At 37.3% G+C, this 25523-nt stretch overlaps 1 protein-coding gene and 1 long non-coding RNA gene across 10 annotated transcripts in view; one reads left to right on the forward strand and one right to left on the reverse strand.

The window, feature by feature from the left end:
• The window catches only part of LOC138069211 (uncharacterized), an 80603-nt gene that overhangs the window by 40934 nt on the left and 14146 nt on the right, over positions 1-25523 (forward strand). For 2 of the 9 annotated variants that reach the window (XR_011144042.1, XR_011144043.1), the window contains exons 4-6: positions 8442-8570; positions 10635-10692; positions 20966-24613. This is a non-coding gene — a long non-coding RNA (uncharacterized lncRNA). The other 7 variants (XR_011144044.1, XR_011144047.1, XR_011144040.1 and 4 more) reach the window with 6 other exon arrangements.
• The window catches only part of SYN2 (synapsin II), a 193473-nt gene that overhangs the window by 10314 nt on the left and 157636 nt on the right, over positions 1-25523 (reverse strand). The window contains exon 10 of the mRNA XM_068960338.1: positions 13671-13820. Within this exon, the coding sequence (XP_068816439.1) occupies positions 13671-13820 (150 nt within the window). The remainder of the gene's footprint in view (positions 1-13670; positions 13821-25523) is intronic.

Here is a 25523-nt window from a genome sequence, read left to right on the forward strand (position 1 = left end):
TGTTTTTTCAGTGGTCTGTAGTAATCCAGTCCTTTTTTCAAGAGTCTTTCTTTCAGTCAGAAGCCTTGATACGTGATATTAAAGACAGGCTTTGACCTAGAGTTTTGTCTGCTGTCCTGAGCCAAGGTCCTTAATAAAATCCAGGCTTCTTCTAGAACACCAGTTGTTGGCAAATCCGCTGCAGACTGTTACTGCTCACCTCTCTAAGATGGTGTGCCAGTGTAATTGCAAGAGCTGCTAACTCCTTATAGGCAACATAATCTCCCTGAACAGAGATGCTGGACTAGACCTGTCCTGCAGATGTAGTCACCCCTCTTGTTTTCTCCTTTTGTTGCCCACTCTAGGAGAGCCCACCCTCCTACCAGTTTCTTTTAGAACAAACATGTTTTCCTGCACTGCAGCTCTGATCTACGAACCTGCCTACTGCTTAGTTCAAATATCGCAAGAAGTGAGGATTAAAATATAGAATATATAACAGAAAATGGCCCTAAACAGATTCTTATTTGGAGCTCGGGGCTAATGAGCAAAATTAGCAGTAGAGAAACTAGAAGCTACAGTGTTTAGTATGGTTTAGTATTACCTAAGCGAGGTGTGGTAACTGCTGTGGTAGGGAGCCCTTTTGGTTTTTATTTTATGGACCACAACTTTCACATCATATCCAAATTCCCAGAAGAAAAGGGACTGCTGATGTTGATAGTAAAAGTATCTAGAATTGCTTATTTGCAGAATCTCTCCTGTTCAAAATGGATTCATTGTTTATTTAACTTTTATAAAAAAGAACAACTTTACTTATGAAAACCTCTAAGCCACATGAATGCTGCAAGTATGCTATAGTGATTTCTTAACTGTGGGTATAACAATCGATGCTTTAGTTGCACAACAGTCGTTAAGAATATTGGCTAAGTTAATTATAGCCACAGCAAAAGACCCTCTACTTGTCTGTAAGACAGATGTCTATAGATGTCTCTGTAGCACTTCCTTCCCTTCCACATGTACCTGAAATGGTCTCCTCAGAATTTTAGGGGTAGAAGTGGAGGAGAGAGGTCAGTTTCTTCTTTAAAGCATGTTGTATTAGAATTTGATCGGTCATATTACTTCTTTTTCTACTTTTTGTATTTATATGCATACAGACTGATTCATATATACTTGAATTTTGAACAGTCTGAAGAATGTTGAAATGTGTGGGAGCAAAAGCAGCAACTTGGCAGGGAAACAGCCCTTGGGCAAAAGAGATGCTAAACTGAGTCCCAGCAAAAACTGATTTTGATTTGGCTGAGTTTGAAAATCTTATGAACTACAGTTGGAGCACGTATAGTTGTTCTGGGGTTTGGTTTGTTTTTTCTTTTCCTTTTTCCTTTTTTTTTTTTTTGGTAATGGAACAATGATAGAAGCTTTTCATAGATGTCTCAATATCTGAAGGGAAAGCCGTGTTTTTCAGGTCAGGAAGTGTAGGGATCAAGCAAGAAGTGCCAAAATACAAGCTGAGTTAGATCCTATAAAGGAAACAAGACTAAATAGTAAAACAAACAAGCAACAGGAAATTTAAGAAAAAAAATGGCGTTGCTAAGCACAGTGGTAATTTAGATACTTTCAGTAGGGTCTCAGTACTGAACAAATGCTTGAGCAGTGTCATGGATGATGATAAATACAGGAGCAAAGGCAAGATGGAGAGTTGGAAAAGATCTACAAATGAGACGGACATAAAAATCAAAGATCTTCTTGAGCTCATAATGGCCAAACCAGAGATTCTCCATCCCAGAAATCAAAAAAACTGATTCATGAAATTCAGAATTCAGAAATATCAGTAGCAGATATTTTCAACAATGGAAAATGTACAAGTTACACTGGAGAAGGTATGCCTTACTACTACAAGAAGTACAGTGCGAGTAGGAGAGTGGCTAGTGAGGAGACAGGCAGTTATTGAAGAAAAACTAATGGGAAGGAGCTAACTAACTGTAGCATTCCTAAAGGATTATTGTTGGGTGAATCTCAAGTAGAATTTTCATTAAGTTAGCACAACATAGTAGGTGCGTGCGATTAAAAAGTGTAGATGGTACAGAGGACCAAAATATCCTAAAGAAAGAATGACATGATGGCTGGAATATCAAAAAAAAAAAAAAAAAAGGAGAGATGAAACTTACCAATGTAATATCCAAAGTAATTTATTTATAGACTAATAACATGCATCTGTCATAAATGCAGAGCTCCCTAGCTGAAAACTAATGGGAAAGATTTATATGTATTAGTTATCGGTATGGAGGTGCAGTGAAAAAACCCAAAATCTTACAACGCATTAAGTGAAGTATTTCCAGTAAGTTTTAGACATAATGCTGTTGATCATGTTCATCTCCCCTGCTCGAGAAAGATGAACGTAAGCTGATCAGCTGCAGAAAAGTGCTATTAAACTGACCAGGCAGATGGAAGAGTCTGCATATAGAGCGCTTAGAAGCACTTGGCTTGCTTAGTTTAACAAAATAAAGGCTAGAAGGCAGTACAGTTCCTTTTTATAAATATACTGTAGTGGTAAACAACCAGGCAGGAAAAGAGCTAGACTAAAGGACAATGTGATCCAAGAAGAAATGGGTATATACCAACTGAATAAAACTGGGCTGGAAATTAGCTGGTATTTTGTAATTTATCAGAGTGCTGAGATCTTGGAGTGACTTTCTTAAATGGAGAATCAAAAAATAAGAGACTCTTTAGCCCCTTGTTGCTTACTGCTTTATACAATTAGTGAGTATGGCAGGGATACTTACCAGTTGCTGTACTTTACCCTATATGTGGTGAACCAGGCATAGGTGATTTATAATTTCTTCACTGCATTGCTACTGTCGCTGAACAGGACTACAAAGTTTTTGCTATTTATTCTATTGTGTATTCCCTGTGGACTGAGAAAGACAGTGAAACAGGCCTAGTTACAGCTAAAATGGAGAGATGTGATTAGGCACACCTTAAAAATAAGCCACCTTCATTTTGCCTAGTGCAGTGGCCAGCTAAAGGAGAGCCGGCTCCCACTTTGCACAGTTTTTTGGAATATCAATAATTTTCAGTCTTGCCCTTCTTCTCCACTGAGGAAATCTGTATGGAAAAGATTTCTTGTCTCAGCAATACTGATGCCACCCTACAGTTTCTTCACGTTGAGGTTGCCATAAAGAATACAAAAATTTAGACCAGCTGTTGTTGTTCTCAAGCAGGGAAATAACTGCTAAGAGGAGAAAAGAATATACAGCTTAATTTCTGCTTGGAGTACTATTTACAACACACACTGAAAAAGATTTATTTCAAACATCAAAAAGTATTCCAAATTAGATTTTACAGACTGAATGCTTTCCATTGCTAGATAGCTTATTACTTGCTAAAGAGTAGCTTCCTTTTTGAATATTTGTAAACACAAACTTAATAATGAATAGGCTAGTATAGACTCACCACTGTTAAAGGGTACATTCCAGTATTTTCCTTGAGAGCCTGAAACAGGTGACCTCCCATTGTTCATTCCAAGCCAATTTCCTATAATTCTACTGACCATAAATCATTCCCCCCCTTCCTCCCCAAAGCTGAGGTCTCTAGAGAGAAAGTAGTATATGTTGACTAAACAGGGAAAAAGTTACTTAAGATGTAGCAGCAGTTGTTGAAGCGAGATGGTTCCCTTCCAGAGCCAGTCAGTTACTCTGATGCAAAAGGATGCCGTCATATTTTATTGCAGCTCCTTCTTAAAGAAGCCAGATATCAACTTTTTTTGTTGAAAAAGGAACTTTAAAAGTATGTAGTTGCACGGCAGCTTTCAGGCAGTTCTTTCCAGTGAAAGAATTACTCCCCCTAGACAGTGAAGGAATGCAGGCTATGTGATAGGAGAGAGCTCCCCCTGTGTGCTAAAGCAGCCGAGACTAAATGTATGCATGCATGTTTGTACCAGAGGAAGAGAGCTGTAAGAAAGATGGACAGGCAAGTGAAAGTGGTACAACATATTTAGAAGACCTTCCAGTTACTGGAAAGCTAACCTTCCTTGCACCTTCCTCACTGTACACAGATGCCTCAATTGAGGATAAGGTCTTGCTTGAGGCTTGAGTGTGTCAAAATCCTATGCTATTGTTTGGAGGTGTAAGGAAGGTTTTGATCCTTGGACCCAGGGACTTCAACCCTGGATGAAGGGTATCTGCTCCTCCAATCTTAAAAAAAATATATGAAGGGTTTTTGTTTTTTTTTTTTGGGGGGGGGGGAGGAATATGGGGTCATCCTTGCATGAACAGGAAGAGCTTAAGATCTGCACAGAGCTTCATTTGGAGCCACTAAGATCCATTATTATTGGATCCATTCAGAACTGAAGTTTATGTTTTGAAACAAAAGCCTGGAAAAAAGATGGCAGGGCTAACTGAAAGTCCGGTCTCACAACCTGCAGTTTATCTTAATAGTGTCATGAATATCATCATTACAGAGCAGTGGAGGGGGATGAAGCTTGGGAAAGAAGTAGTGCACTGAACTAAGCACCCAAGCCCTACTCCAAAGAACAGCAAAATTTGGAACTCGAGTGTATGAACTGAGCCATTTCTTGCCTTTCCTGGTGCAGCACAACTACACAACCACATGGAGGATTAACATGCTTCCTTGGTCCCTCCTAGGAGTTAGGAAGATACTGGAGAATGATAAATGAGCAGATGAAGAAAAGCTTGCTCTACTGGCAGCTGGCCAGATGGAGCACTGATTCACCTCTAGATCAGTGTCTGAAGGGGGGCGGGTTGTTTGCTTTTTGTTTTTTTCCTATGGACAAATGAAGAATATTTGAAAATGAGCTGCTCTGTTTTGGATTTTTCTGTAATTTCTCTTAGTGCTTATCCTTGTTTAAAAATCTGAACATTTATTTAGCACATGGTCCTTACTCAAAATAAACTGTGGCAATGACTACTGGGGAGAGGGACAGAATCCTCAAAAGTTAAACATGGACTAAAGCCAAGTGGCTTGGCTCAACAGGTTATGGTTTAAAGGTCAGAGAAATTAAATAAAATTCAAGTGGAGACAAGAGAAGAGTAATAAAAGTACAAAGGAAACACCCACCACAGTGGGGAAACAAAAGGATATTGAGGAAAAACCTCTGAAAACCAAAGATATTTCTATTACTTTCAGCTTAAATAAACAGAACCAGACACTAAAAAGAGAAGAAAAATAAGATAAAATCAAAAATCACAAGAATTTTACATGATAGTAATTATAGCACAAAGAGATCCAACGCAGACTCTATTTGCATTTGTAGGTATTTGTATATGTATTTGTATGTATTTGGAAGCTACTGCATATTCTATAATGTCAGGATCACTGTTTTTCTTGTTTTAATTTTGAAAGGACCGTTTTTTGCTCTACAATGGAATGATGACATTTTCTTGAAGTCTCTCAAAATGTCTGTGCAACAAGAAAGCCATTTCTCACAGAAGTCTGTTAAGAACATATAGGATTGTTTACAGTGTGAAGTTCATAATTTCTGAAGTCTGTTTGTTTTGTTCCTGAGGGCAATTGCCCCAGGGTTTCAGAATTTTCAAAGGTAGTGTCTGCTTCTGCCGACAGCATTAAGGGGAGAACCACGATGATCAAAATGTTATTAACACAGGTATAATTTTGTTTTGAGTGAAGGCAAAAGAGGAAAGTATTCTTATTGCATTTAAAATGTTAGCCAACATTTTGCTGACACCTGTATTATAAAATTATTAGCATTAAGACTATTGCCCTCTATTCTACAGACAATTGAGGTCATCCTGGTCCTGAAACTTTGCCGTCAGATTGCCTGTGGGGCTTTTTCCTTTGTGTTTCTCTTCTAATAAGTATTTTGAGAGCAGCTCTTTCTGTTATGAGCTTTGCTCAGCTTATCTGCAGGGATCATGTATTCTTCCAGGTACCCTGCTGGTAATGAGCCTTCAACATAAAGTATTCAGAAATAAAAAGTATCAGGCCACTTCCTGAAAGTTTTTGTTTCATTTGGACAAATTTCTGATGATGTAAATAGAAATTCCGACTGAATAATCCTAAACCTTTAAGATACGCCCCTTAGTCTATTCTCTCTTACAGTCTAAACATCATCAGATCCCTTGAAAAGGGGCATTGTAAAGGCACACTGGTTTAGTTGTTGGCACATCATTTCAAAACAAACTAGGAAAGATAAGCGCTTGTTAGTGTTTGGATTTAATCATCCTCATTTAATTGGTACTTTCACAGCTAACCGCTAAGTGTTTACATATACATTTATCACTAGTAAATATACAGCAAGCTATTTACCTATTCTTGCTATTCACAAGTGAGACTAAATAAGCAAAAGAATAGAGCAATGCATATATCCCCACTCAATAATCACTCCATCTGCTAGTATCTTAATAAGTATTTTCAAATGTATTACTTCAACTTTTAAGATCAATTTGTTAGTAAAATCTCAGCTCAACATCTGTATGTTGTGTCCCACTGTTTTTTAATTACTTCAATATTAAAAATCGTAGGAATTTATTTTCCTGCATGAACTTGGCTCTTACTACAGTAAATGAAGTAGCTGAATATCAAGTCAATTCAAATGCTTGAAATAAATCAAAAATTTATTTAACGTAATAGTGAGTGTTCTAAATACAAGCACTGATACATCAAGAATTCTCAAAAACATCTTTAATCCAGCAGTTAAGTTTGAACCTCTACCTTTGCGGTGAGCAGTTAAGTTTGAATCTCTACCTTCACTTATATGAAGAACACAGATTCTGTCCTCAATGAATCCCTTATTTAAGGACGGACAAAACAGCCTTGGTGTCGTGAAAGCTATGCTATCATTTTATAAATGATATTTTAAATGATTTACATGATGTTTAAATAAAATTTATAAATTAATTTTGTAAATTTAGCTGGAGTGAAGTGTGCCTCAAAGGTGGCCTTTGATTAGGAAGCAGTGAGCTCAAGAGTCATTAGATACTCGTTTTCTTTCGCTGTCCTTTGTATTTCCATAAATTTAGAGTGGATGTAAAAAGGTAAAGACTGTTTTTCTTGTATTTTCACAAAGATGACATAACTAAAATGTTCCCGAAAACTTGATTAAAATATACTTCTTCTGTTCTAAATATATACAGCTAGACACTGCGTGTATACCTATATCTATAGAAAACAGCATTAAAATTTATTACGTATTGAAATTAATGAAATTAAAGGAAAAACACATTAGCATGGAATGATATTTTTGAATAAGGAGCCTTTAGTATTTGTAAAATGTATATCCAGTTTCTTGTTTAGTGTGATACAGCTTCTGTAAAACAATGTAATACAACGTAATACGATATAATACATAACTGAAAAAAAAACCCAATCTTCCAAAAAGAGCATGGGCCACAAGATGTCGCTATGAGCCAAATTACCAAAACTCACTGTAGTAAAAAAGATGATTACCTCTGTTGTGAACTTTCAGTATTTCAAAAATGACTTTAAAAATTTGTTTTAACATTACAGTTTTAAGAACGGCTTTTATCTTAACCTTTGAAAGGCATTTTTAAAAATGTTTCATGGTGTGTATGTGTGCCCCAGCAATATTTTTCATTTTTCCTTATGAGTTTTGATGAAAATGCTTTAGATTCTGTGCCAACGTTTTTAGGAAGGCACTTTGCTGCTGCTTGACTAGTTTTCCTTTTCGTTACAGCAGTAAGTCAATAAACATTTTAATATGAAAAGTACTGTGCTTACTAGGCACTATGATTTAAAAGAAGGTGGAGGCAGATGACCAGTGAAAGTAGTGAAGAATAATAGTTAAATTTTTGTCTAAAGTCACTGATGGCTGTCAAAGTGCATATATACTTTCTGAGGTAAACATTCAAGAGAAAAAAACCCTACTGATTGCTAATGTGGACCACAGAATATGGTCAATTAATACCTAAACAGATATACTACTTGTTCATTGACAAGGTATACCGTTTTGTTTATACAGAGAAATTTAATGTAAGAGTTCAGAAATGTAGACAGAGATGCACATAGTAGAATCCGGTCCAGACCTTTCCCGAGGGGGTCTAGGCACCCTTGCCCTGGGCAGAGAGAATGTCAGGCTAATCTCTGAGCATACTGAAGATCTGAGGTTCCATCAGATGTTACTCTACGAATCTAGGTACATTGGCTTTATGGTCATATGATGCCATAGCTGCAAAATAACGGCACTGCCACTTGTTCTCTATTTTAATGTCTTCCTAAGAGAAAGAAATACAGCACACGTGTTTTAGGGATGGTACACAATTATTTTAGAGCATCTAGCAACCTCCTTAAGGCTAAGACATTCTTACATTACTCCTGCTGCCTTCTAGTAGAGACAGACCTAATTACACTAGGGAGCAATTTGCTCTGCTCCCGTTCAGCATGATTCTCAGCTATTGATACTCAAAACTCTGTGTATGTCTGCATTTATGCAGAATGATTTAATGTGGTGTTTTAATTGGTTTACTTCTTAGGTGGTCTTGCCTTCCAGATATGAGGAAGAATAATATGTTCCTGCAAATAAGTGTCAAGGGACTGTGACAGAAGGAAACGTCTTGATGGTGGTGTTAATCTATGGTATGGATATAGCCTGGCTAATGCAGGTAGGTTTACTGTCAGGGGTCTGAAAGATGATACACAGCTGTAGCAAAGCTACAGATCATGGCTGTGGTCCTCTCCCATTCATCCACTGTTACACTTCAGGTGAACTCGTATGGGAATGTGCAAAGCAGAGAGTCTTTTGGAGGTGAGGCCCACACCTGGACCTTTGTGGAGAAGCTTACTTCTCCTGATTAGCAGAATAATACTGAATTCTAGATTTCCATATAACTTCACTATGGATTACAGAGATCCTTCCCAATTAAGTGCATTCCCTTTCAGTTACGATCAAATCAAGTAGTTGTATTCTCTGGCTACTATAAAAGCTTCAATGATTTGAAACAAACTGCTGCTCATTATAAACAGTTTGCATTAAAAAAAAACCCCCAGCAAATACAACTGATAGCATGGAACTGTGACTACTGTTATGGAAGCATAAGAATAGGGAACTAGGTTTGCTTTTCTCTGTGGAGTTAATACTTTTTGTTATCTACGCTAGTGAGGATGTTCATATTTGCTTCAATTTTCTCTTTGGACACAGAAAAATCAAACTGGAGAAAACTGTTTTGTTCTAATCAAATCACATAAAGGGTCAGTGAATGAAGAATGAGGAAGATAAAGAGAGTAAAGGAAAAATGGAAATAAATTAAACCAGATCTATATGCTGAGTTAGGACTCCTTGACCCCAGTCTCAGCTGAACTTAACGTAATTGTACTAAAACTTTCCTGCAGGTGAAGAGTGGAAAAGGTATTTCAAAATGCTAGAAAAAGTATGTTAAGAAATGGAACACTTCGGGTTCCAGTGCTACAGTGTTCTAGTGCTTCTAGTGTTCTGACTCAAACCAGTTAAAGCACTGTCCTATTACTGGTGTAATGTTACTCCTTTGTTTTAAAGAGAACAGCATCAAGATATATTTGGTAATGCTGTGCTCTTTGTGATGTTATGTGGTTATGGATATTGTGCCTCTGGTGCATGTGTTCCTTCCTTCCATTAAGGATACAAAATTCCTTTTTCTTTTGTGGATAATTCAACAAAGTCTTGATATAGAGTGCTGTACTGAGATAATACTTCCCTAATATGACTGTTCTTAGCTTGAACTATTAATATCACTTTAAGCATTTGTATTTTAATGTAATATTTAGACATAGTTTATTAAATATTGTACACAGAATTTGGTCCATCACAATTCATGTCATGACTTAATATACAGCTATTGTTTTATATACAAATGCGGCTACAGAAACAAGCATGAAATAGTTTGTACTGACATCCACTTGCAAATAGTTTTGCAAATCCAAACAGCAGAAATTTCAGCAGTGATCTTTCCTATCAGCAGATGGAGACAGAGCAAATGGTAACTCTGTTTCCAGGGTAACTTTTGTTATTCCATGGGCTAGAATGCTTTACTGGCTAGTTTAACCTACTGGTTCAGTTTTCAGGAAATGATAAAAGATTTCTCAAGAGTTTGATCAAAACTATTAAAAAAAGTTAAAAAAGGAGGAAAATTTAAATTTCCATCATTTTATTGCCTGTAAGTAGAGCACCAACGATTTTGGTCTGTCTCATCGAAAACAGCTGTTAAAATAAGATTCCTATAAAAGGTTCTATGACATATTTTCGTCATGGTTTTCAGTAAAAAATCTGTCATGTTTTTAAAATAAATGGAAATAACCTAACTTTTTGGGCTACAAATACCAGTTGTTTTCAAAGAAAATGACATCAACAAAGTTATGTGGACTCCCACCAATTAGAAATTGATTTGAAAGAGATTTTTTGACCATATACAGTTATATCAAGCAGAACTGCCCTGAGTCCAGGGACTCCTGCTTTTCTTTGTAGTGGAAAGACTCCTGCAGTAGCTGATAAAAGCAAAACTGGTAAGCTTTGACTCCTGTAATTAAGAACTACTTTCTATCCCAGTATGGTTGGATCACGCTGTCAAAGGCATGCAGTAAACTATAGCCTGGGACCACAAGTGAAAAGCATGACACAGTCTGTTGGCTGCAGCCAGCGTTGGGTGGGGTGAGCTGCAACAAAAATAAGTGCAAACACCTTTTCTCATTCACAGATTAATTCTCTGCCATTCTGTGTACCTGTATACCAGTATAACTAGTTACAGAACCTGGGTGAGTGTTTTTTAGTATACATATTAAAAGTATATAAAAGATTAGAAGTATAAATACATATATGCATATCTGACAGCTCAGATTAGAGTAAATGGGTTTAAGGATGGGTTTAAAGCGCAGGATCTGCACTTCTGAGGTTTCAGCATAAGCAAGACGTTGTTGTTGGAGGTCCTTGCCTTTGGAATTTGCTCCTTCTGGCACTCTGACAGGGAGAACTTTGTTAGCCTTCAGATCATATCACAAGACCAATCGTTTCCATCAAGATTTGGCAGCATGGCTCTAAACAAAGGCTTATTTTCCTAATCTTTGATTTGTTTTTTGAGGGAAGACTAGTTAATTGGAAGAGGGTTAGCAGTACTGCCCATTGAGGGCATCTATAAACAGAAGTTTTCTTTTATGTATGAGGCACCCAATGCCACGGTAGTGGGTACACTATAAATAATTAAAACAAACATGCAGATAATAAGGGAATTCAAAACTCGGCACATATCTAGCTGTACTATTGATTGTAAACTGTTCATTTAAAAGCAGAAGTAGCAAGATGCCCAAATTACTCTTTGATGTTTATAATGCTTTGGTCTCTAAGAACACACATACACATGCACATACTTTCTTTTGGATACATTACTGGCCTTGGAATTTACAGGATCTGCAGAAATTCGCATTATCCATCTATCCCCTGGCCTGAATGGGCTATATTTCTCAAAATCAGGAAATAGTTTCTCAGATTAAAAAAGAAGAAAACTGTTCAAAGGTGTTAGAGACAGCTTGTTTTAACAGACTGATTTTATTCTTAGAAAAACAAAAAAGGGCTGCAGGGGGGAGATATGTATTTTAAATAGTCTAGATCTGTTTAATGATCTTCCTGTAAGTCTGAGTAGACTAATGGGTATTTTCCAAATGGTATCTTCTGTAAAAAATTCAGGTTCCCTTTGTCTTCTGTCCTAAACTGATGGATAATATGACAAGGTAAATTTTAAGGAAGCAGAATCTGATTAACTGAGAGGAAAACCTCCCAACAAATACTGCAGATATTCTGAAGGGATATCTCTGGTTGACTGCAATCCATAATAAATAACAAATAGGATAAGGAAAAGGAAAAGGCAACATCCTGTTGCTGCTAGCAAAGGTTGAATTCTTCAGTAAGATAAACTAAGCTAGTAGAAAACTAATAGAAGTTCAGCAGCTAGACAGCAAATATTATCTTTGGGTTCTTCCACAGCTTTTTTTCTTAGGAGGGAAAAAGTCCTTTTTGTGTACATGATGGGTTGCAGCAATGACTAAGGAATTTAAGAATTTTCTTAAAAGGTTGCTTTTGTGTTCTAATTTCATTCTGGACCTGGTCTTATATATGCAGTTTTCTTTGGAAAGGAGTAAATACACAATTCACATAAAACACGATAACCTTTGTTTGGACGATGGTAGTATCATGAATGTTCCTCCGCTTTGGTCTTCTTTGAGATCCAGGGAAGCATGCCTACTCGAGTCTTTATGTTTTTTTCCCCAGAATGTGAAATAATTGACTGAGAATCTCTCCATTCTTGTTGCAAGTTTTGATTTATGTTGATTTGTACGTTCTGGGCAACTCTGGGCAACTCTACTTCATTTTAAGATATGGCTAATTTGCTAGACCTAAAAGAAAATGTATTTTGGCATAGAGTGATTTATTTTTTCCCCTCCATATTCCTCTTCTTAGGTGCCCTTTATAATGGACTTGAGTCATGTTAGATGGAAGCTTCTCTATTGTATGTGGTTACGTGGTTGAAACAATTTTGTGCTTAGTTTCAAGTGGCTGTAATATAAATAGAAGCCACACCACCTCTTTATGTGGGACGATGTATTTTTATAACTTGAAGCATGATGATATATTTGAAGAACAAATTAGTCATTCTCCCTCAAGAACTAGTCTGCCTGAGGTATGCCACAAAGTTGTTTTCAAATTGTTTACCTGGTGTGAAGCCTACTCAGAGTAAAAATAGATTTTTGATTTAGGCTTGGTAATTCCTGTCCTACAGTTCTGTGGCTTAACTGATCACCATGAAACTGTGCTGGTAGAGATCAGCAATACAGCTCTTAATGGTTTATTCACAGAATGTATTGTTACAGTTTGTTCCTTCAGTGTATTAAGACAAGTATGTGGAAGTTGTAGCTGATAATGGGGGATCAGACCTGCTGCCTAGCCTATAAACCCATAAAAGATGCTATTTAGCATTTATTTATGTAGCACTTCTATGTTCGTAGAACCTTGTGCAAATAGACCACATTCTCAGAACTTATTTAAAGGGTCAATAAAATAAACTTCACATGTTGTAAGCACAGAAATGGAAACACAAAGGTGATTTCCAAAGTTGGAACGCAAGCTGACAGCAAGGACAGGGACAGAATCCTATGGACCCCATACTTTGAAAACTGTCAGACCATGTACGATAAAATAAGTGCAACTCCATCTGTTGGCAACCTTTGTCATAATTTTTCTAGTATGTTAAACATATTTCAGGTGGTTCCTAGGTTTGAAAGGCATTTTCCTGAATTGCAACACATAAAACAGATTATCATGTAATTTACTTCTCACAAATGCACAAGAACAACTACTGTCTTAGCATTTTTACTGACATCCTTAGGGCAAATGGTGTCTACAACAGTGCTTCTTATTATTTCTGTGGTATTTAAACGTCCATGATATTTTATACAGATGCAACTGGAAGGAAACAATACAAAGCCTGGGATTTCACTGAATCCAGTTATTAATTTCTGTGTAGAACCACATTAACAGAACATATCACCTGCACTGCTTAATTATCTCTGGAGATAACCTCACTTAAACATGACAAACCTCTATAACATGCTGACAGGTTCTTGCAGCCTGGTAGTTTATGATACGTGTGTGTGTGTACTTCTCCAGCCAAATTTTCTGAGGAAAATTTTGAGCTTAAAATTGAAGAATAAGATGCTCTATTTTAAAAGCAAAGGTTTCCTACCTGAGGCTGCTGAGTGGCGGTGGGTCTCTGAGGAGATGGTATAGGAGTTTTGGACACCATTTGGTTCATTTTGCTTACAACTAGTTCGGTTATATGTTGCCTGTCTTCAGCCTGATGCTCACCAATCAGAGGCATTGCACAGTCCATGACCTGTAAAAATCAAACAATACATCAGCTATTGAGATGGCACCAAGGTAAACTTATTCCATATCTGCGTAGAATGTAAGATCACATATTTTATTTTTTTTACAAAAGGCAAGTGAGATCTTAGAAATGGTATATCAGAGAAAAAGCCTGAGTGTAGGATACGGGTCAGCGGGGCAAGAGAACAGCAGTTTTACAATATCATCCCTTTCCAGTCTTAAAAGCAGTACATAGGTTCAGTATGCTATTTGGGCATACACTCTGTGGGGAACATGATTCATGGGGAAGCACATAGCTATAGCAGATAAGCAATATGAAGGTTTCTTAGGCTACCTTGTGGACTGCCAAAAACCTGAAATAATTGCCTGCACTACAGTCCAAACTACATTTTGGAAGCCCTGTTCTCTCATGTGATTTGTGGCTCACACCAGGTTCCTCAGCTGAATTAGCCCATGGAAATGCCAACTAAAACTTTGGCTTTGTAGCTATTTGTTGGATTTCTGCTGAGGGAAGGATGGATCCTTAGGGATTAATGAAAAAGTTGAAATGAGACCATATGCGTTTGTTATTATTGATAGGCTTTTATGGAAAATTGTGAGGCTGCAGTGCAGCTGATGCAAAAAAGACTTAAGAATTTCGATATAGAAAGCAGAATGTCACAGAGGAAATAAAAATGTACGTATTTCCATTCTAAATGTGACAGGTTTATATCGTTTAGCAATTACTTCAATCAGCTTTTCAGATGGGTATAAATAATACTGAATTCAGTTCACTTTGGTTCACAGTGCATTGTAAGTATTTGTTATTTCTATAGTATCCCTATTTTTGCTACATCTGTGTTTGCTTCAGGGAGAAATAAAGAAAAGAATAACTAAATAAACCCAACTTACTACTGACAATCGCACTAGACATCTTATTTTAACACTAAAAAAGGGTTTAATTCACTTCTGAGAAACTGCCATCCTTTTACAGTTTGTTTAAGCGCTGTTCAGAAAGGGGTGAAAGCCTGTCACCGGCAGCCCTGCCTTCTGTTGTTTTTCATAGGTACGGATAAGAAATGACTGCGATCTATAATACAAACAATAATATTAATAATTAATAGGAGGCTGTCTGGGATAAAGCTTAGACTACATTAGCAGTAAGACAACGTGTGGATTTCATTATATCTGATCCAGTTCTATTCTTTATAAAAACAATTGTATCCATCTCATTTTCCGTCTGTGAAAAGCTGCCCAGCTGCCAAATCTCATGCAAGATGTCTCATTAACGTTGGCAAATCATGCAGCGGAGACCACAATAAGCTCTGCTGGTAAAATAAAGAGTGGTGGTGGATGAAGAGCAAAAGAATCCTTAAGTAAGGGATCAGTGGGGTCCTCATAGGTTTTGCACGACCAGAGAAGGATCTTCGAGTTTTGAGGGTGTGTTTTAGTTCAGAACTAAAGTATTAGTGTTTCAGATGGAAAAGACTCTATCTTAGAAGAATCATTTATATTTTAGAAAATCATCTCCTAACCCTCACCTATTCCTCCCCTTAGAACTACCCTCTTCCTCACCCTCACAATGAATCAACTCCCCACCCATTCAACCGTGGCCTTCCAGCAGTTCACCTTCCTGCAGCTCTTTGGCTTCTGGGGCTTCTGGGGCTCTTTGGCTTTTACCTTCTTATTTTAGGTAAAAGGAAGAAGACTCAAAAGGTCCAACACAGTCAAAGAGTGCTGGAGGGCTCTTGCTACCACAGGTAATTACGGGTGCTAATGGCTGGAGAAACACCTTACGCTTCCCCTGCTGCTATCCAGTTTCTAGTAAAAGGACGAGAAAAGAGTGTGTTCTGCTAGTGGGAGGCAGGGCTATTTTGGCTAGAGAAGCTGGTTTCCACGTCCTCAGATGTATGCAGAGCGGGCATTCTCCTGTAGGTTGTTGCCTTGAGCCATTTTTGTCAGACACCCATTTTGTGGGGTTGAAGGGAAGAGACTGAAATTTTGTGATAAGGCCTGATTCTGCAAATATTTGCAAGGTGGAAGAAAGTTATCTATAGGGGTGATACAGAGATCAGGCAAGGGCATCTGCATTGTATGGAACCTCCCTGAGATAGAAGAGGCTATGGCAGGGACAACAGAGCTCTTCTTCATCCATCAACATACTTTAAATATGTACAGGGCACTTTATCTCCTTTCCAGACAAGAGTGCATTTTTAATTTCCTTCTTTTACATATTCAAGTGCTTCTAGGAATAGTCTGGCTGTTTGAAGAGATTTTTTTGTCCTTTAACAACAAACTGGCTAACTGGCTATTTAAAGAGATTTGCATCTAAAAGAACATGCATGTTCATGCTAACACTGGAATGCAATCTTTCATGTTACCCAGTAGAGTATTAAGAAGAAACTGCATTCTGAGGAACATTACCCAAGCTTAAGGCTTTTCAAAATATTGTGAGAAGTGCTACAGAAATTCTTACTGAAGCTGACAAAGACTGCCTTATTCTAATAATGAGTTTAGTTGGAAGCCCCAAAACATTTGCATTATTCTTCTACTTGTTCATTTAAGGTATTTGTTCGTTTAATGGCACTGTGTATTGGCAATCAAGATGTTGGTAACTCCTGCTTTGGGATTTTCAGATGTAGGATATCTCATGTAACCTGCCTCACAGCTAAGAGGTTCTAAAATAAAGCCAGAGTAAACAAAGAAGTAATAGCTGAAGTTCAGAGAGATGTTTCCTATGAAATGAATGAATGTTTTTCTTCTCTTTGGCTACATCAACAATAATGCAGAAATGCTTAACAGTTACACTGAAAGTTTCTATAAAATTTACCATATTGTTTTATAGACATATTTTCACCTGGAACATAAACTATGTTTTTAATTAACTGAGGGAAAGGGATCAAACCAATATGATTTATTATTTCTAAATGAGTAAAGTGTAGTCTTGCTGCCTGTGTGGCTATTCAAATACAAAATTGTTGTAGATTTACTTTAATGTTAATTTCTGCAGAGTTATTGCTATTTGTTAAAATCACTCTTAACACCTAAAGAGTCACTTCATTTTATTACGAACTTTTCCTTGGAAGAGTAATCTTTGTAATTCCTGGATGGAGGAGGCAACCTTATATGCCAGATACTTTGGCTAAGATTTTAGAGCATTAATAGTGACTGAAAGTTAGAATGTCCTGCTGTCCATGTGATGGACGCTGGATGTTTGGCTGCCTACTGCTAAGTGCCTGATTTGCAGAGAGGGAGTGATCTCTGTGACCCCCTGAAAGTAGGCATTAGCAGCAGTTATTTTTGAAAATACTGCTCCTCTCAATATCAAATGTATCGTAAACCCCGTCTTACCTCAACAACAGAAGCAAGTTATCTGTCTTTCACCAGTGTGCAAAAAAACCACCTCACATTGTGTAAAATCCACTGACATGAAAAACTGTATTTGGAATGACTGTGAAACAAAAGTTTCTTAAAATGAGACTCTGCCAGAGGATTAGACAGGATTAAAATCCACAGGACTATGTTCTGACTCTGAGTTGGTGTTTTTAAATGCTTCCGTACATGCGACTTTATGTACGAACTCTTTCTTTAGGAGATACTGCCATTTGATTTATCAGAACCCAAGGGGAAAATGTAATTCTGTTGTTAAAGGACAAAAGAAGCCTTGAGGCCTTGCTCAAAACTACATGTCAAATTCAGTAAATCAATTAACCTATCTGCTCAGTTTGGATGCTTGTAAAACAAGATAATGTCTGTTCTTCTGAGATGTTAGAGGGCTTAATACCATTTTTAAAATTATTTTTGACTGCTCAGATGGAACACAGAGTTTCATACAGAGTTAATTATTAAGTAACATTGTTTTAAGCTCCTATTAACGCAGCAGAGGGAAAAATAACTTCTGAGTGTGAAGTGATTAAATATTGGGAATGGAAAATTACTGTGCACATTCCAAATGAATATGGAATAAATGACAGGTTATTGCTGAACTTTTACCTATGATAGGTATCTGATTTGCTAGTTAAGAATTGCGATGGATAGACTTGATACTGTGACAGTGACATTGCAGCAGCTGAAATCCCAGGGCCTCATCAAACTTTAGTGAAGCTGATCAGATTTCTGAGTAGGCTTTGGGTAGAGATTTCTCATTCTTTTCCTTATAAAGATTGACAGTTTTGACACAAAATAAAATGATATTTTCCCAGCTGGTCGAAAATTATTAGGGATATTCAATTAGGCAAAACAATTTACAGGAATCAGAAAAAAGGCAGGTGGGGTGTTAGGAAAGCCCTTGCGAAACCCCTGCAGCAAAGAAAAGCAGGATCCATGAATATACTTCATGTATAGCTTAAGAAATATCGATTTACTCAGTGCTGCCATCTTAATTTTGAACATAACCAGTTAACGATTATCTTATAGTGCATTCTTTTTTCAGGTTTAACTTTTAGTTTTGTTGGTAGAAAATCAAAACAGCTGTTTTTCATCAATATGTTGGAGAGCCTGAATCATTCTTTAAAGCCTTGTGAATTATCCAAGAAACATTACTATTACCCTGTCACAACGAATGGTTTTTAAAAGCTAATTTTTTTGGTTGTAGTGAATCATTGAGTCTATTCAGTAACAACGTAGTGTCCGGAATAAACGAGTACCTAAAGATTTCTTATATCTTTATAAATGCTTTCATTACTTAACACTCCCCTCACCCAATTCTGAATATTGCTCTAGAGATCAGGCACAATAACCACTACTTTCAGTGTCTGATCCTATCATCTCCAGTGAAAAGTCATCATGGCTCAAGAGACCAGTGGTGAACCTCAAAACAAGTAACTTCACGGAAAATCCATGTACAACAAATCATCTTGCATGTTACAGATGTTACTATTCTCTTCAAGATATGAGAGTTTTGACACTGAAAGCGTGTTGCCATTAGCAACTTGAAACCAAGGATATTTCAATTGATCTAGAGCCACCTAACCGCAGATTTAGGATAAGGACTGCCATAAGCCTGCGCTGGTATTTTATGACAGCTGCTACAATCAGGGAAACAGTAAATCAGTGCAATTTGGAAAGTTCCTCGAACTGTCACCTCATCTGTCGTAAAAATATGAGTGCAAATTAGGACACCTCCAGAAAGAGTTAACTTTTGTCAAGGTTTCAACAAAGGCATTTTTATGGAGTTTTACCACCCTTTTCTAGTGCCTCTGTGACCTAGGCAGAAGTGTGCTAGTTTCAGTAAATGACCTGGAGCTCACTGCCACGACTTAAACTGCTGAAGTATTGACAACCTGTGAAGCTTTCAGACTCATTGCCAGTAGCCCAGGGTGCTTAATTAGTGAATACGCCCTGCTGGGCCTGACGGAAGGCTTAGTAGATAGGCATTGAATTGGCCGGCACTGGCTCATAGTTCTGGCATTCAGTAATGCTTAGCTGACTTGGATTTTAAATTGAAGGGCTTACTCTTTAAAAATCTTCGGGTAGATCTTTCCTCAGACCCTCAGGTATATTTTGAAGAAAATCTTGCATGTCTTCAAAGTTGAAGGTAATATTTTCAAGCATAACTGTCATGTTCACATATTGAGGCAGGCTGAAACATATTTGACATTAAAAAACATAGCCATTTGCCCTTGACAACTTTCTGTCACTTGGACATGTTTTGATGTTGTTAAAAAGCCTTTTGTTGGCTGCCATACTTGAACGAATATCGTTGGTCAAAGGTGTGCTGACCCTTAAATTGAACAAGTACTTAGTTATGTGCCAAGTTGGGAGAGTTGATGAGCTGTGATGTGTCTGGTGCTTTACTGAAGTTTACCAAACTGGTAAAAAGAGAAAGCAAGCCATTACTTTATCAAGAAAACTACCGATTCCAAGATGAAATGCTGCTAAATACTAGAGTGAGTAAAAAACGGCGAGGCTTTTAAGTGGTTCAACTGCAAGGCACAGTGCTCAGTTTAGTAATTCACTGGACCCGAGTGGCAGTGTGGGTGGGAAGAAGTCATAGGTGGCATGACGCTGGAGGGACTCCTTCACTTGCATTGCTGGGAGGGATTGGCCTGAGCATGCAGAACACAGCATTTACACCCAGCTCAGCATGTGGCTGCTACGAGCAGGCTTGGTTTCCTTCTCTATGTTGCTGCTGCTGCCTTCAAGGGTAGAATTTAACTTTATTTTAAAGAGTGCAGTTCTGCTCTTCTTTGGCTAAGAAGCTAATAAGATCAAGGAGTGAGAATCCTTACAGGGTTGGGTTTTATTTGTTTTTTTTTCTTTAAGAGAACATAGTCAGTTTTCGTTTCTAGTAAAGTAATTAATGAGACTTATCAGAACTCATTAATGTTTTATATAAATGTATCTTAAGAATTAAAAAATATTTTGGGGAATGCTAATAAAATTTTTAAAACCTGCAAATAAGTAACAGGAATGTCATGCTGACACTTTCCCCACTTTGGAGGGCTTGGCAAAGTTTAATTATACCCAAAGCATCCTGTTTATAAGCAGTCTATCTGCAGCCTGTACTGGTTAAATATCATTTAAACACAGAGCCAGGTCTTTTTACATTGCCTAGTTTAGTTATTGAAAATAGTTGAGTCTCCTACTAAAAATATTCCACACAGAAAAGACATCTGTAATCTATAAAGTATAATGTGTTACTCTTACTGATGTCAGTAAAAACATGGGTGGCTATAAATGACAGTCACTTAATTTGTATCTTTAGTTTATATGCATTTCAGTAACCAGTTGTATAAGACGAATTTCTCTTCTAACATGGAACCTGTATTCTGAAATGCACTTAACAAACTCTTTATTAAACTATAATAGACTGAATGAATATATTAGCAGTAGCAACAGAAACTACAGCAGCATGTTTAAGTCAACACGATACTGTGATAAAATACAACACTGACCTTTCAGTAATATGACCTTTCAATGAATTAGTCTGTGCCCTCTGTTGCTAGCGTGGATGAGGCAAGTATTTGAGTTTGGGGCTGCAAGACTGAGACTGGTAAGAAAGAGAAGAGAAATACTTTTTATTTAACTCTGACGAACATCAAGGGAAATGGGGTGGGATTAGTACAGGAGCCAGTGCAATTATAAGGTATCAGCAACTGCAAAGGGATCATGTGCTGTTTGAAGGAGGAACTACTCTGACTGCCATCATTTGGACACACTTATCCGTTGCAGAATATGTTTACCACCAAAGGATTATGGAAGATCTCTTGCCTATAGCTTTATGAAGACCCAGTCTAAATGGTTCTGGGAAAGAAGGACTACTGGAGATCAAAGGACGGGCAAGGGAAAGGAACTCTGTGTAAGACAATGGAAGAAAAAGGTGTGCGTTGGCATGCTGAATACAAGGGGAATAAGAAGGAACAGGGATGGACAGAGGACCTGCAAGTCAGAAGTACCCAGGGACTCTGATAGGCCACTTATATATGGATTTCCTAAGGAAAAAAAACTGAACTGCACGAGAAGGTATGAACATTGGCAGGTCCAGAGGGAGGAGACAATAATTTCATTGAGAATCAGGGGAATTTACTTTGAATGAAGGTCCGCGCTTGAGAGTCTGAGCACTGACAAAAATAATTTACTTTGATTGGTCTGTGGATAAGGGAGGCTGGATTGTGTTGTTGCTATGCTATAAATGTGTTATTTTTCTGCGGTGTCTCTGGGGATCTGAATGTTTGCAACTGTAGGGGGAATCATGACTGTAAAGGCAGAGGCTAATCCAGATTTTAATATGTAAGTTCTAATTATGGGGAAAGTAATTGACATTAAGAAAAACTAATAGTTTGAGGAGGCCATTTTAGATTCAGTGGGACGCAAGAGCAGTTTAAGAGTGATCTCTGAGAAGAAAGACAGTGACTGGATACGAAGTACGCATGGGGCTTTCCCTCAGGTCCCTACAGCAGATGCAGGAATAAATTGTAATTGGAAATGTAACCACACCTGAGAAGCTGGCAGAGGGTAATACTGGAGAAATTAGTGGTTACTGCTAGGAAGTTTTACAGTCCCTCTTGCAGTGGGTAAATAACAACATTTGTTGAAAAAGTGGGTACAAAAGAAGAGCTGAGAAAGCGAATCAAGCTTCCCTAGATCAAGGTTCCAATGCAGTCAAATTCATATGGTCGCATTTCAATCTGGAATGAAAACAAACCAACCAGATGATTTCTATATCTGATCAAAATTAATGGACGAGGCTGAATTTGAATTGTGAGTACTCATGCAAACTTGGCAGATTAAAAATGCATAGAAATACATAGGAAATAAAATGAATACATCTGAGGAAACTTTCAGCATCTTGAAGACAACATGTGAAATGGATTGGTTTCATCTATAAAATAACAATTAACTTAAAGGCACAATGAATTTTACCTCCATTCATCTCCCTATTAATTAAGTGTGGTTCATTATGGACAGAAAAACTCATTAAGAAAGGCATATATAACAGGTGATATTGATCAATTCAAATGATAAAAAGTTTCAGGGATTTTCACAACAGATTTGGTAACCATGACACACTTAAAATATTAGAGAATAATTCTTCTTTAGGATGCAAGCCAGAATATTAAAGTTATTTACATCAGTCAATAACAACTACTGCTCTATTCAACCTTTAGGTATAAATCCCTCTATTTCATTACTAATTCTTCTGTCACTGGACGCACTTCACTTACGTTTCTATCTAAGAGAACCGTTAATTTCAGTACTTCTTGAATGGTGTCTGGAAAATTTCAGTGGAATAAATCTGTTACTTCAAAAATACAAAAAAAAAAAAAAAAGAAGAGTTCATTGAATAAATTCAATGTATTCTATCACACGAAGTCCACATACAAAGGAATGTATTCATGAATCCAGCCCTAATGTACTCTTGTAAAAAAAATCTTAATTAAAAAGGATGATCTTCTAGAATTCTATCTTACTAGCTCAGCATTTCTAAAATAGAAGATTTCTTCTAGGTTATGTTAATTCCTAGACAGAAAATTTAGTGATGTTCCTTGTTTTGAAAAATGTGAATATTCGCAGACAGATGAGGTCTTAGTTATAGCTTAGCTTTATCACTAAAAGAGTAACTTTAGACTCCTAAATGTTCAAACCGTATGTATCAGATCAGAAATTATTAAAGATTCTGAGTTGCGAAAGGACTTTATCAACTATTACACCCGGATTTAGTACCCTTACTATGCTAGGTGTGACCTGAAGGTATTCTGTAATGGGTGGAATGCTAATGAAATAGGTCAAAAAATTATGGCCACCATTATTTTTCATAGATGCATATATTTATGTGCCAAATTACCTGATTTAGAGGCACAGTTATGTTTCTAGATAGTTTTTTAAATCTGCTTTTCATAGCAGAGCTGTATCTGCAATATTGGCAAACATGGTAAAAGAAACAAAACTTCTCTCTCTATACAGAGTAATCCTTACGGTTATAGTCCTGAGCAACTTTGAAGCTGGACAAATGATTCATATCCTTTACAAGGATAAGATAATATCTTTTACAAGTCTTTTCAAGGATATTATCAAATATTTTTAACAGAATGCATTTTCATGTCTTATTTTGTGCAGTTCAGTCAGTGCTGAATTTTGGAACTGCATATGATTAAGAGAGAAGAATAAGTAAGCTTAGCCTCTGAGAACATGGAAGTACAGGCTTGTGCTGAAACATGTTCATTAAACTTATGTAGCAGTCTGTGATTCTGCTCTGTCTGAATTGTAAATCGAATGGTATAGCTAGCATTTTCATAGAAAGCACAACTTGAAAACTGTGCAGATACTGCAAGAACTACAGGTTCCTTCTGCCTTTGCTCCCTTCCGATGTATTCCTTCGTGTACTCTAGCCAATATTATTCAGGACGCGGAATACAGAAATATAGAAGTCTGTAAAAGACAGCATACTTAGTGCTTGTGATGTATCGTCAGACCACACACAGTGTTTATACTCTGCAGCTGGCAGTACATTTTCTAGTATTTGGACAGACTGCAGCACCTTCAGAAATGGTGCTTCTTAATGGTGACTTACAAAAAAATCTCATTCCGTTTCTTAGTTTCTTATTGTCTTGCAGTGGCTGAAAATATTCGTTATGAAACCCAAAGGGTTTGCCTCTCTCTAGGTTATAAACCATCTAGAAGCTGATTTTTAACGTGGCTTAGGGTCAAAATAAGCAAGCAGAAATAAGATACCTGCAACAGCCACCCAGCCATTCAATTTTGAACAAAAACTGAGTAACTGCCTGTGAGGCCATTTTAAAGGATGCTGCTACATTTATTTTCTTTTACTGCATTCACCATCATCATATGAACTTTTGTTTAGTTTCCCTGAGGTCTGGTTTTCCAGAAATGAATCATGACACGTAATATTAAACTGAAACAATGTTCAAGTGAAGTATCTGCTCCTTCTAGTGTTATACATACGGAATTATTAATTTAAAAAGTGAAAGGTTAAAAGTCCTTCATCCATGAAGTTAATGGACATTAATTTGATGGTTTATTATCAGGAACTGGTGAGACAGTTAAAAAGCTGTATGTTGAAATGATGTGTTCATAAAATTCTTATTTTTATAGCTTGTCTCTGGCGTAACGCTGCCTGGCAGCTCAGTTTTCAAATTGAGGTGAACAGAACAGAAACTAACTGAATAGCTAAGATTGCTCCACAGAAAAATCACTTGGCCTTCCTCCTGATCAGCCTGACAACCCTGCCTTTTAGCTAAGTCATCCTTTAATTAGTTTGTATCTCTCTAGTAGGATTTTGGAGATAGTCCTTTCGGGTGTGGAAGTAAATCTGCCAGTACCTCCTTCGGCCTTAACGTGTTTCCAGATGCTCTGTCTAAGGTGAGGTATTCTGGTCAGAATAAATGGCTAGCTACCCCAGGTACTTACTGTACAAAGTATCCTTTTGTTTGAAAAAACAGGTGGAACGTATTGGAAATGGCAGAGTGTAAAGATAAACTTGTTCTCTAGCAAAAACAGAAGACAAACCAAACCAAAACAAAGAATCACAAGGTTCTTCTAGGGAACCTTTCTCTTGTAAAGGGCGAAGGTACTTCTTACAGCCACTATCTAAGAAAACTGTAGAGAGCTTTTAACAATGTTTCACAGAAAAACAGAGGCTGTATTGTATTTGAACAGTATTATGACTTCAATATTTTGTCCTTCCTGTCTTCAAATAAATTGATCTGAATTTTTTTTCCTGGGGATGCATAAGATATCTCTCGACTGCATAACACAAAGGCACAAATGGACATGGACATCCTTCACAACTCCCAAGGGAGTACTGTTTACAGCAGTATGTTTTGCTTTCCTAGGTGCAAGGTTGATTCACTTGAAACATCTGCAAAACAATGAATCTGTCTATTCTGTGGAGAGCCAGAAATAACCCTGCACCATACCAAGGCAGCTGAGAATGGTTTTGCCTGAGAGCAACCAAGAACTGTTATTATCAGCCAGGTGGCCCAAGTACATTAATACAATATCCTTCTCCTTCAGTGGCAGGAAGGAAAAGATGGATGGTACACTGAAAATGTTTCCTTTAAAGTTTGGAAAATAACAGTAATATTGGCTTCAGCGCGTTCAGCTGACTAGAAGTCCAAAGGGTGGCTGGAAAAGTAAGAAGGTACTGATTGGTGCACAAAGTAGCACTGGAGAGCAGATAGCTGGCACCCAAATCTATAAAATGTGAGAAGTTGTACTTACACTGCAATCTCTTGGTATTTGTTATTACACTGAGAACTACATGGTCAAA

The sequence above is a fragment of the Struthio camelus genome, chromosome 14 (genome assembly GCF_040807025.1).
Source record: "Struthio camelus isolate bStrCam1 chromosome 14, bStrCam1.hap1, whole genome shotgun sequence".
Taxonomy (NCBI): domain Eukaryota; kingdom Metazoa; phylum Chordata; class Aves; order Struthioniformes; family Struthionidae; genus Struthio; species Struthio camelus.